Genomic DNA, 13,569 nt, shown 5'->3' on the forward strand with positions numbered 1-13,569 from the left:
GGCCACCTCATGTGAAGAGCTGACTCATTGGAAAAGACTCTGATGCTGGGAGGGATTGGGGGCAGGAGGAGAAGGGGACAACGGAGGATGAGATGGCTGGATGGCATCACTGACTTGATGGATGTGAGTCTGAGTGAACTCCGGGAGTTGGTGATGGACAGGGAGGCCTGGCGTGCTGCAATTCATGCGGTTGCAAAGAGTCGGACACGACTGAGTGACTAAACTGAACTGAACTGAGGTTTGTCATAGCTTTTCTCCCAAGGAGCAAGTATCTTTTAATTTCATGGCTGCAGTTATCATCCACAGTGATTTTGGAGCCCAAGAAAATAAAATCTGCCACTGTTTACATTTTTCCCCATACATTTGCTATGAAGTGATGGGACTGGATGCCATGATCTTAGTTCTTGGATGCTGAATTTTAAGCCAGCTTTTTTACTCTTTAGCCCTCATCAAGAGGCTCTTTGGTTCCTCTTCACTTTCTATCATTAGAGTGGTATCATTTGCATATCTGAGGTTGTTTATATTTCTCTCCACAATCTTGATTCCAGCTTGTGATTCATCCAGCACAGCATTTTGCATATAAGTTAAATAACCAAGGTGACAATATACAGCCTTGACATACTCCTTTCCCAATCTTGAACCAGTCTGTTTTTCCATGTCCAGTTCTGCTGCTTCTAAATCTGCATGCAGGTTTCTGATTTTTCCTTCAGTTTTCATATATAGTTGTTCAATGAGTTTGCTGACTATGGTCCCTCTATTCAGTGTTTCACGGTTTAAATTCTTTTATTATGATAGTTCAGTAAAGCTATTAATGCTACTTAATTTTAGATATTAAATCAATTCAATTATACTCTTTATTCTGTCATTTTGAAATATCAGTGTAAAGAAATAATTAGAAAACTGGCATTGATCATGATATGAATTAATAAACTCAATTTCAAAAAGATAACTAGCTAGATGTGATGTTGGCTATATTCTAGGTTAGTATTCACACACAAACTTAGCATTTGCAGAACAGTCCTTAAAATAATGATGTGTATGTAACAGAAAAATTTGAACTAAATAAACTATGACTAATTTGGTGAAATGAAAAGAGTATAAATAATCACACCCTTTCCTTATTAAGCATGCAATAAACATGGGACAATAGAAAAACTCACCAAGTTTCAGGTATGTATTCATAATTATAAAATTTATTTCATATTTTCTATGTTTAAGCTAGAAAGAAGGGATGGTATGGGGAGGGAGGTGGGTTCAGGATGGAGAACACGTGTACACCCATGGTGGATTCATGTCAATGTATGTCAAAACCAATACAATATTGTAAAGTAATTAGCCTCCAATTAAAATAAATAAATTTATATTAAAAAATAATAAGCTATAAAGAATAGTTTACTCTTGAATGCTGCAAAGGTATTTCTCATCTCTATCCTGTTCTAGATTTGTAAATAAATGCTAACCCAAAAGTATAAATTATTTTCAAGTATATACCATTCTTTAATTATTTCTGCCTCTGTCCACTGAAGTTTAACCAATTTTCTGTCTTATATAGTACAGTAAAAACTCTCTGCTTAAGTGGTTGAAGGGATTTATCTCCACCTAGTTTTCTTTCATTGCCCCCAGGAGCAGAACTATGCCCCTGAAAGCAATAATGACCACTCAAGAAACCTTCTGGTGGGATCTGAGAAGCTCAGTCTTTATATTGCCAAAGACTGTGTATTGTATGAAAGGTACATCACCATTCAGGAGAATGATACACTTGAACTTATTTACAAAACAGAGAGACTCAAAGACACTGAAAACAAACCTATAGTTACCAAAGGGGCAAAGGGTGAGGGATAAATGAAGAGTCTGGGATTAACATACTCCTACTGGGGGCTTCCCAGGTGGTGCTAGTGGAAAAGAACCCATTTGCTAATACAGGAAACCTAAGTGATGCTGGTTCAATCCCTGGGTTGGTAAGATCTGCTGGAGGAGGAAATGGCAACCCACTCCAGGATTCTTGCCTGGAAAATTTCACAGATAGAGGATCCTCATAGGGCTGCAAAAGAGTCAGACACAACTGATCAACTAAGCACATACTCTATAAAAGAGATAGCTAACAAGGCCCTACTATATAGCACAATCAGCTACAATCAATATCTTGTAATAACTTATAATGCAAGATAACACAAAATAATCTTTAAAAGAATATATATATATGTCATACTGAGTGAAGTGAGTTACAGAAAGACAAATTTGATGACATCGCTTACATGTGGAATCTAAAAAAAGATACAAATGAACTTATCTATAAAACAGAGATAGAGCTACAGACGTAGAAAACAAACCAAGGGGGTAAGGGGCGGGGTGGGGGGTGGAAATTAGGAGATTGGGGTTGACATATACAGACCACTATATATAAAATAGATGACAGCCTATATGGAAATAGAATTTTAAAAATGAGTGATATATGTATAACATGCACTTTGCTGTACACCTATAGCTACCACAATCTTGTAAATCAACTATGCTCTAATAGGAATTTTAAAAACAATTGATTACTTCCATTCAAGGGTGTCTCCTAGCTCATGTCCTCCTGATTATAGACACAGGCTCAGCAGGAGGAAGTGCACAGCCTTATTGTCGGAAGGCGGGAAGGGAGCTGGTATATGAAAGTGTCCCAAACAGTACAGCTCCCATCCCTCCAACCTTGACAATACTTTAGAATGCCCATTTTATAACACAAAGTGACAAAACTGAACAAGAACAGAAGATAAAGAAGTTACTGCTATGTGTTCTTACAATGTATCTATTTATTCCCACAATAAATATTTCTTGAGCACTTTTTTAATGCCTGTATACACAGTATGTGGTTTTATGATGTAGGATGCTTTATCATGACATTAGTGTTTACCATCAGAACTGCCTTCACTTATTTTTATCCTTCTTCACCTCTCTACTAGTGGTAAGACCCTATCTGCCAATGTAGGGGACGAAAGAAACTTGGGTTCGATCCCTAGGTCAGGAAGATCCCCTGGAGAAAGAAATAGCAATCCACTCCAGTATTCTTGTCTGGGAAATCCCATAGACAGAGGCACCTGGAGGGCTATAGTCCATAGTCCACATGGTCACAAAGAGTCAGACATGACTGAAGCGACTTAGCACACACGCAAGCACCTCCCCACAGCCATGGGCTTCAAACCTAGAATGTGATGTCCCTATCACTATTGTGAGCCATGTACCACCTACTGCTGTAAAACAAAGTCACCAGAGCAGGAGGAACCAGGGGCTGAGGAAAAGGATGAGGATAGGGATAGGATAGGGATAGATAGACAGCAAGTAATTTTTCTTCTGGTGAGGGACAGAAGCAGGTGTCATCACCATGTCTTCAAAAATCCCCTGTCACTTTATAGCTCAGCAGAGCTGTGACCTCTGTCTTTCAAAGGGAGGGGTAGTCAAGCTGAAGCCATGTGCAGTGGGACTGTTCTGACCCTCCTCAACTCCTTGCTTAATGGCACAGAGTGTGGGCAAATATGGGGATACATGGCCATGGTGTCACAGAAGACACCCATGTTTTTGCTTTTGTGTCTCTGCAACACAGTAAAAGGGCCAGCTCAATGTTGAATTAAATAACTGGTCATTTTATATATTTCTTTTATCCTAATTTTTTTAATCTATTTTTAAAAAATAGCGACTTTAACCCTGACACATCGCCCTCTGCCCAAGGCATACAACAGAGTCCGGAATAGCCAGGACTGCCAGGAAACTGAACCGAGCAGAGCCTGACACTTAGTAGAGTGAGGGCCAAAGATTTTTGCCGGATTGGTTCATACTGGCCTCACCTGTGGATTACATCAGTTCTGATGTGCCTTTTAAAACCAAGGGAAACTTCTGAATTATTTCCACCAGAGAAAAACTCTCTATTTTTAAAATATATTGAAAGGCATATTTTTATCGGAAATGTAAATAATCACTTGCTTTTCCACAAGTCACCTTCATCATTGATATTCATTTCATGATGAGAATTCTTTGGACAAATGAAGGTCAAAGCTTCCCTAGGCTCCTCTCAAGAGGAAAACTATTATTTTTTTAAATGTTATCAATGCACACATATGTAGACATATAAATATTTATATGGAAACGTACTGCCTAGTCAGTGAATAGAAATGGGAATAGAAATGATGTGCTCTGGGAATCCTCTCTGTGTGACTGAACTTTCAAATCAGAAGAAAACTTTTTTTTCCCCATCTCTGTCCCTGTGACTAATGGGAAAAGGTCAGTTTTTCCGATAACATAAGCAGAAAGGGATTTTGATTCTTCCTCATTTTACAGAAAGGAAGAGATGAGAGACTTCAGAAGGTTTGCTGGCTTAAACCTGTAGCACAGTTTTCTTGACTCCCAATCCAGTCTTAATCTACAGTATAGGAAAAGGTAAAAAGTCATAAGGTTAGCTGGTAGAAATAGAAGAAATTAAAGTACTAAATCTAAGAGAAACTCTGAAGATAATCTGGATGATGGAGAGAAAGACTACAGATTGAACTGTGGAATTATTGGTATTCCCTTAAACCACAAGAGTAGGGCAGAAGACGGCATGGTAAAAATCCAATCAGGAAGGGTTAAAGGACAAAGTCATACCCTGCATTTGCCTCTCAGTGCTGCCCAGACATTGCACCCAACGTTATGGTTCAAAAGAAAAACAGCTTAATTATAAAAATAACATAACCAGTCAATACAAGCAGAGCTATATATACAGCCTGTGTATGTGTGTGTGCGCTCAGTTGCTCAGTTGTGTCCAACTCTTTGTGGCCCCATGGACTGCAGACTGCCAGATTCCTCTGTCCATGGGATTTTCCAGGCAAAAATACTGGAGCAGGTAGCCATTTCCTTCTCCAGGGGATCTCCCTGACCCAGAGATCAAACCTACGTCTCCTGCATTGCTGGTAGGTTCTTTACCACTGTACCACCTGGGAAACCCCTATATGGCCTAGGAAACACTATTTTGTGGGAAAGTCTGAGGAGAAGTTGGGTGGAATTGGGTCACAAATAAATAACGGTGTCATCACGGAAAAGGAAGCGGTTTCTGTATCAAGTGGCTGACTTGAGCCTGCAAACTTTATGTTTCGTTACTCTGTTGCTTCCCCCTGCCTTTGGTAAGGGTCAGTGTACACTTCCGTGAAAAGGAAATGTACCGTGGGCAATAGGTAGAAAATCTCAAGTGCCTGGACCCCAGGTCTGAGATAAGGTGGGATTCTTGTGCTCCTGGAGCTTCAGAGGAGGGATATAAAGTCTCCAAAGCCTAGAGTTTGGATCGATGACCTTCCTTTGCATTACTTCAAGGGACTGGGACCAGTCAAGACAATGGGGGTTCAGAAACATGACCAATAACAATAAAGCACTTATATCCCCCTTACACATCAGGATTTTAAGTCTGGTCCCAGGACCACACATTTAATCTTCACAAAAACCCAGGAGCACCAATCGGAACTATTAATCCTTTTTAAGACACGTGCAAACTAAGGCTCAAAGGATTGTATATTATTTGTGGAAGGTCAAACCATAGGTGGCAAGATTAGAGAATCCAAATTTCTGAATTGATCCAGTTCTCTTTTGCATTTTATTAAGTAGCCATCATAAAATGAGTCAAAATCATAGTTCGCAATAAATGCAAAAATTTCCAGAAGGCATCAGCTCAGAATTTAAGGAAATTAGGAGTTTAAAGTTGATCTTTCCTTTTAAACGGTTTTCCCAGTGGAAACAGATGAGGCTGCCTGGTCTTAATGTCTAGCTTATTCTCATTGCTATTTCTAGTGATTACAAACAAATAACATTTTCAAATTTCAATTTTAAAAATAATAAAATGGAAAGCATCTGGTAATGGGTTCTGATAACATTCTAAAATTAAATAGAGGAGGGAGGAGTTTCAAACACAGGCTAGGCAAACTCTTTTATGGTCACTTGCAAAATGATGACAGTAGTAGCTATTAAGAAATAACTGCTTCCTGTACCCTGAAAACACCTGTTTCAGGTAAGAAACAAAGCTATTAACAGAAATGGCAGTAACAGTTGTGACAATCGCCCTGCAGTGTCAGGAACACGTCTATAGGGCATGTCCCTGCCAAGTTGTGTTTAATTTGGGCATCATCTTTCTTTTGGTAGGTCCTCTCATTTTTAAGTGAATGAATTTGAATAAAGCTAATTAGGATTAACTACACTTATGAAAGGTGTCAGTGAATGCTAAAGTGTTCCATTTTTATAAGCCCAGGTGGCTCAGTGGTAAAGAGTCCACCTGTCAAGCAAGAGACACAGGTTCGACCCTTGGATCAAGAAGATCTCTAGAGAAGGAAATGGCAACCCATTCCAGTATTCCTACCTGGAGAATTCCATGGACAGAGGAGCCTGGTGGGCTCTAGTCCATGGAGTCGCAAAGATAAGACTTAGCAACTAAACAATAACAACAACGCTCTTTGCATTCTGAGACTCTCATAAACTTATAGGACCCAGAGCCTTTAAGCTACATAGTGTCTTTAATTAACTCAGTGTTTACATACAGAAATTACTCTCCTGGCAGATGAGCCCAGCATGAAACATGGTTTGTCTAATTGCTGCAGACACAAAGACTGATAAGGCACGATAGAGACTAAAACAGGTAACTCTCAGACCTCCTTAGTTACCATTCAGTTAGTAGGTTCAACGAGGAAAAGAAATGCAGAAAACCATTTTTAAAGTCCTTAAAGATACTTCATGTGTCTTATCAGACAGCCCAAACAGTATTTCTTACCTTAAAAGTGTACATGTCAAAAACAAGCAAACAATCCTTATAAAATTATTTAAAATTTCCCAGAAGAGTTTTCCATTAATTTGATGAATGTGTATGTCCAACACACATACATATCTATACATATACATATATACACACATAAATGTACTTTACATATACAAATATATCTCAGTAGACAGTCATCATTAGTATTATAATTGTATTGATGCTTTTTCCTGAGGTAAACAGATATTGCATATAATCTCTAGATTTGTCTTTCTCATGAATTTGTTCCCCTTGCAAGAGAAGTAACTTCTGTCCTAAACCATGAAAAATAGTGTGTACTGCATAAAATCCAATTCACATTGGTTGAGAAAAATAAAACTGTATCTTTAACCCTTGGGAGGACAGAGGAATGATGTAACAAAATAAACAGCACTGCTATGTCAAAAAGGAGCTGGGCTGACAGGAAGACCAACAATCAGAGCTCAGCATTTCCAGTGACTTACTGCTTGGAAATTTAGGGATAACTGGACTTGGATTATCTAACAAGCCTGTTACTGAAATGACTGTTTTAATTTGGTGAAACAAATGAGACTTTCTCATGTTTGAGGGCTTTGCACAAGTGCAATAATGCTAACCATGAAAACAAGATCCTTCTTTTTTCACTTTGGAATGTTATCTGAAATATAACATGAAATAAAATAATTCATGAGGCGATTGATTTAAAAAGAAAAATAGTGTGTATAACATTATGAGCATGTCTTCCATCTGACATTTGAAATGGGTGAAGTTAAAATTTCTTACCATCCAAGCTGTGACAAAGTCCCCCATCCAGGTCCCTACTGCAGCTAATTTCATGAAACTTTCATTTCGGATGCCCATATAGTCTGTAATGATATATGCTCTGTGGAAACAAACACACAAGACATTGTCCAGACTCAGAGAACCATACAGTCAAAGCCTTCTGGTTCAGCAACACTCAAAAGGGAATTTTCCCCCTTTTAACAAACTTTCTTGCTTTTTCTCACCAGATGCGCTTATAAATCTGAAAGGCTAGGAGGAGCTCTGAGGGTGTCTGGGTCAGTTCCAATTAGATTTGAAAACTGACTGTGGCTACACCAATTACCATGTGCCTTTCATTTTTGAGCTGCAGGACTGACAACAGCTTTTGGAAAATCAAACAGAAATACTCAGCAAAGGCATCATTCCATGCTCACTTAAGTATGAGGATAGCAGAAACAATTCCTGAATTAGAGTAACCAGAAAGGAAGAGAAGAGCTCACTTTCTTCCAGTTCTGTCTTCTCAAAGTCAGAACTATTGAAAAGATGCTGGGAGTAAGTTTTAAGTATAATGTCATATCTGAATAATGTTCAGAAGAAAGTCAAGACTTGGGAAAAATTTCCACATAGGGAAGCAATGTAAAATTTTACTCAAATACATGTGACTTAAATTATTATTTAATAGCAATGGCCAGATTCCACTTCATCACTTGGCGTAGCTAGTTATTGTTTGCTTGCTATTAAACACAAGTTTATATTCCTCAGAGCTCAAAGAAAGGTTCAAAGGTACACCCGACTACTAAAAACAAGTAATAAGATCATGCTTATTGCTTATTAAGCATTTTCATTTTCTCATTTGATAGTCAAGAAAATCGAACTATCATTTTTCCCATTTGTAATTTCACTAAGAAAACTGAGATTCAAAAATATTACTTACCCTGCCCAATCAATATCACCTAACTAATGAATGGTACCTAGGAACCAAATTTCTCTGTACATATTTTTTAATTCTAAGTATTTTTGTTACTCAGTATTCTTTTACTTTAAATTTTGTTCCTTTTCTTAAACATGATAATACCTATACAACTTAGAGTACCCATTAGATTAACTTTAAAACAATATGCAGTAGATAAATGTTTGTTAGTTATCTATTGAAACTATGAAGAAGCACATTTTTGAAGTCATTGAGAGTTAAACTGCTTCCAATTCAGTTATTTTTTCTAGAGTTATTTCAGATAGTTTTTTTATCTGATATTTAAACACACAGATATTTACACAGATATTTAAATAGTTTTTTAACAACAAAAACAAACATAATTTTTAACAACTTTTTCCATTTGCCTCATCTACTTACTTTGGAGGGGCTATGTAAATATCTTAAGGTCTCATCTCAAAATTCTGGGTCTTATTCCACGTGTTTCCATAATAGCTCCCCCCCCCCAAAAAAAATTTAGCTACCAAAAACTGCATGCTAGCAATGTGCTAGAGATTGTTATTAGCATTTTAAAAACACAGTCCTCATCAATTTTCATATCAGAACAATGAAATGTATTTCTATTCCCATTTCACAGATGTGGAATTAAGGCTTTAGAGAGTTTTTGCAACTTTCTCAAGTTTAAGCATCCAATAAATAGACAAGATTTGAATATAAATTTGATTGACTCCCAAATCCATGCACTTAACTACTGTGCTATGCCTTCTTCCTACAACTGTTAGTAGAGATATAAAAAGCACAAAGAATATCTCTGTTCCCAAGTATTTTAATAAGACAATGACAATGAAGGATTACTTCCTGTGGGGATAATTCATAATAAGAAGTCAAGAGAAGCATCCAGAAGCTACAGCTCCCTAGAGCTACCATCAGGTCTTGGATTCCCACTTATACTGAGTTCACGCATCTAAGCAGCTCTTGGTCACTGGATTCAGGGTACTATAGCATAGTAGCTCTTTTAATTGTCCAGCTTTTTCAATGACACCTACTTTGAAGATTTTGTTCAATGTTACATCTCTACCTGTTCACTCTGCCAATTAATTCCAGAATATATTGGGCTAGGATAGAAATTCCTGGCTACATTCTTTGTGGTTGTATAGATGTATATAAGAGAAGGCATGATTCTTCTATTTCAGTATCTGAAAACAACGATGAGATAGTAAGCATGCAACCGACCAATGATCCAGCAGAAAAACCCTAAAAAAACAAAATATAAAAATAACTCTTCAAATATGCTTAAAGTCATCTAAGAGCTGATGAAGCAATGAAGAGAAGAAAAACCAAGATACCAGATTGGTGAGCTTTATGGGAAAGTTAACTGTATTTTCTCTGGGGACATTAGCTGATTCCACGTGCAAGGCAAGAAGACGAGAACCTGGATTTTGCCCTGGCAGAGAACAGTCTCAGTAGGTTAAAGAGGCAATGTTTGAAATTTAAGGAATCAAGATTCTTGTGAGAAAGGAGATGCTCAGAAGAGAGTAAGAGACACAGCCAGTTTTCCTTTCAAGACTTTTGCCAAATTATGAACTTGTGCACAAGGAAAGCTGAGAGACTAAGCAGAAAGTCTTTACAGTCTACAGCCACACCATCCTGAACGCACCCCATCTTGTCTGATCTCAGAAGCTAAGCAGGGTTGGGCCTCGTTAGGACTTGGATGGGAGGAAGTCTCTGTAAAGTATAGCAGAGGTCTGGCTACTTCACGCTGAGGAAACTATTATAGTTCAGAAAATTCTGAGAGTATGGCCCAGGGTATACTAGGGTAATGAAGACTAAAGAAAACCTGTGATGTATGGGTCCTTGTTGAAACTGTAAATCAACCCCGTTTCTAGTCCATTTCATGACTGAATTAAGGTGATCAGCTTCTATTCTTCACACTTAACAGAGGAAAAAGTGAACCTTTTCAGGAAGAATAAAATAGCATCTATTTTTATTTATAAAATCCATCATTCAATCAAAAGTTACTAGGATGTCAAGAAACAAGACCCTATCAAGATCCTGAAAACCAAGAGAGTAAACAATAGCTAAAACTATTCCATAAGTTCCAGGACGACTGCAAGTCATTTTTATCTATTCTTTCCACTGTTGATACCCCAGAACCTAGAACACTGCCTACAAGTGGTAAGTAATCAGTAAACATCTGCTTAATTTATGAATTAACAAAGTGACCCAAGTTATTCATATTTATTGATGCAGCCCACTCCAGTATTCTTGCCTGGAAAATCTCATGGATCACGGAGCCTGGTAAGCTACTATCCATGGGGTCGCAAAGAGTTGGACACGACTGAGCGACTTCACTTTCACTACACAGGTAAACCAATATATATTAAACCCTAGAAATAGCAATAAAATAAGATTGACATGAAAAATTTTTACATGTTTTCAAATTGTTTTCTGTGTTTACTTCACTTCTCCAACTACATTTATATCTCCTTGATGGCAGAATAACTATCCTATATTCATGTAGAAAGATACATCAGCACAAAACAGGAGAATGTCCCTCCTCTGTGGCTGTGGGCACATGGTGAGTACTGAATGCCATGATAAATCAGAGGACATAGCAGAGAGAATTTATTTAAGAATAAATTAGTTAGTATATTTAAAAGTAAAGAGTGATATTTAAAATTTATTACTTATTCTAGACATTTCTCCAAAGAAGACATACAGATGACAAACAGGCACAAGAAAAGGTGCTCATCATCACTAATCATAATATCAGAGAAATGAAACTCAAAACTACCTAGAGATATCATCTCACACCAGCCATCATCAAAAAGTTTACAAACAATAAATGATAAAGAGAGTATGGGAAAAAAATCTTCCTACACTTCAGTGGGAGTGTAAATTGGTACAGCCACTATGGAGAACGATATGGAGTTTCCTTAAAAGGCTAAAAATATAGTTACCATATAATGCAGCAATCCCACTCCTAGGCATATATATATGGAGAAAAACATGGTTTGAAAGGATATATGCACCCCAATATGCATCGCAGTGCTGTTGACAATAGCCAAGATACGGAAGCAACCTAAATGTCCATTGACAAATGAATGGATAAAAACGATGTGGTACATATTATACAGCAGAATACTGCTCAGTCATTAAAAAGAATGAAATAATGTCATTTGCAGCAACATGGAAGGACCTGGAGGTTATTGCATTAAGTAAAGTCAGACAAAGAAAAATATCATAGGATATGGCTTATATACAGAATCTAAAAGAAAAACTGATACAAATGAACTTATTTACAAAACAGAAGTAGAGTCACACATGTAAAAACAAATTTATGGTTACCAAGGATAAAAGGCAGAGAAGGAGGGATAAATCGGGAATCTAGAATTGACATATACACACTACTATATCTAAACCAGATAAACAACAAGGACCTACTGTACAGCACAGGGAATTCTGCTCAAAAATCTGTAATAACCTAAATGGAAAAATAATTTGAAAAGGAAATGATGTATGTATAACTGAATCACTTTGTTGTACTCCTGGAACAGTATTATAAATCAGCTAATGCCTGATACAAAATTTTAAAAATCTCCAGGTTCCTCTGTCCATGGGATTTCCTAGGCAAGAATACTGGAGTGAATTGCCACTTCCTTCTCCAGGGGATCTTCCTGGCCAGGGACAGAACCTGCATCTCCTGTGTCTCCTGCATTGCAGGCAGCTTCTTCACCACTGAGCCATGAGAGAAGCTTCTTTTTTAAAAAGAGCTTATTGTATCAAAAAAATTTAGCAGTTATTCTAAATTTTGCTGCTCTGGACAAATGTAAAGAAGAATTACAAATAGGCAGACCTGCCATAAAAACTTTCAACCATGAGTTCACTCATTTGCATATCTATTAACATTTAGCACTATTTCCTCCTCAGGTTGTAAAGGACACAGTGTGCATATATTTATATTAGCAATTCTGGCCAGTTTGAATATCACATTGGACTCTGAAAAAGTGAAGTTATGGAGCTTATACACTCAAGAGTTTTTGGATACTGATTCAAAATTAAATTTTATTTGCTAGGAACCATTGTTAAGTTTCAGTTTTGTTCAGTTTTAGCTAATTATTTCAACTATTCATACATCATACAGGATATGCGCTCATCCTGCCTGGCCAATCATGTAACGCCAGCTACTCCTATAACTGAGACAAAGAACTGCCTGTATATAAGCCGCCATACTCCTTTGTTCGGGGCTCGTGTCGGATTCCATTGTGCTGGAAGAGACTTGGGCCCTAGTGCGCTAGAAATAAACTCCCTTCTTGCCTTTGCAGTACTGTGGTGGACTTGCTCTCTTGGTCGGTTCGGAGATACGGGCTCAGTGCATAACACCTAGAGGTGAGAGTCTTGAGCACAAGCAACAAAGGTTCCAGCTTACTTCAGCCTATTACTTACACATAAGTGGATTCAGTCATGCCAGGTGATTTAGGAGCTGAATCTCTGAAAGTTTAACCAGAGGCAGTAAACATAGATCACCAACACAAAATGGATTCATGCTTCACTGAAGATCCATCTGTGGCCAGCTGGATTCATAATGTCACAGCTGTCTTTTTCAGCCACGTTTGGGCAACATAAACAAGATTGGGGGCGTCACAAACAAGTAAATCATGGATAAGGAGTTGACTTAACATGAGTACAGACCTGTATTAAACACAATGAACCTCAAGCAAAAACTCTAAGTGGTCTTAAGGCTTGGGGTGAAAATCTGTTGACATAAAATGCCAGAAATTAAACATATTATGAGATTAGCCTTTCTTAATTTTTTGTAATGAAATGATTAAAAGTCTTTAATTCAGTCACTTGTTCAACTATTATCCAAATAACCACATTTTAGTATTTCTTCTCAAAATGTCTACTTCTTGACTATTGAAAAACTTAGGAGATCAATACATGTGTATGAACTTTCCAGGAAAGACCTAGGGTATGAAGCTACAGAGCAAAATTCACTGGAAGGTGAAAACTGTTGCAGACAATTGTTAGAAGGAGACTGTGTGTGTGCTTAGTCACTCAGCCATGTGTCCAATTCTTTGCGACCCCATGGACTGCAGCTCACCAGGCTCTG

At 37.7% G+C, this 13,569-nt stretch overlaps 1 protein-coding gene across 9 annotated transcripts in view; it reads right to left on the reverse strand.

Moving 5' to 3' along the window:
* TMEM117 (transmembrane protein 117) overlaps positions 1–13,569 on the reverse strand; it is a 647,436-nt gene that overhangs the window by 292,509 nt on the left and 341,358 nt on the right. For all 9 annotated transcript variants that reach the window (XR_011255891.1, XR_011255892.1, XM_069584531.1 and 6 more), the window contains one exon: positions 7,547–7,646. Coding sequence is in view for 7 of the 9 variants with exons in the window: in XM_069584531.1 (XP_069440632.1) it covers positions 7,547–7,646 (100 nt within the window). In the remaining 2 variants the exon portion in view is untranslated. The remainder of the gene's footprint in view (positions 1–7,546; positions 7,647–13,569) is intronic.

The sequence above is a fragment of the Ovis canadensis genome, chromosome 3 (assembly GCF_042477335.2).
Source record: "Ovis canadensis isolate MfBH-ARS-UI-01 breed Bighorn chromosome 3, ARS-UI_OviCan_v2, whole genome shotgun sequence".
Lineage (NCBI taxonomy): Eukaryota > Metazoa > Chordata > Mammalia > Artiodactyla > Bovidae > Ovis > Ovis canadensis.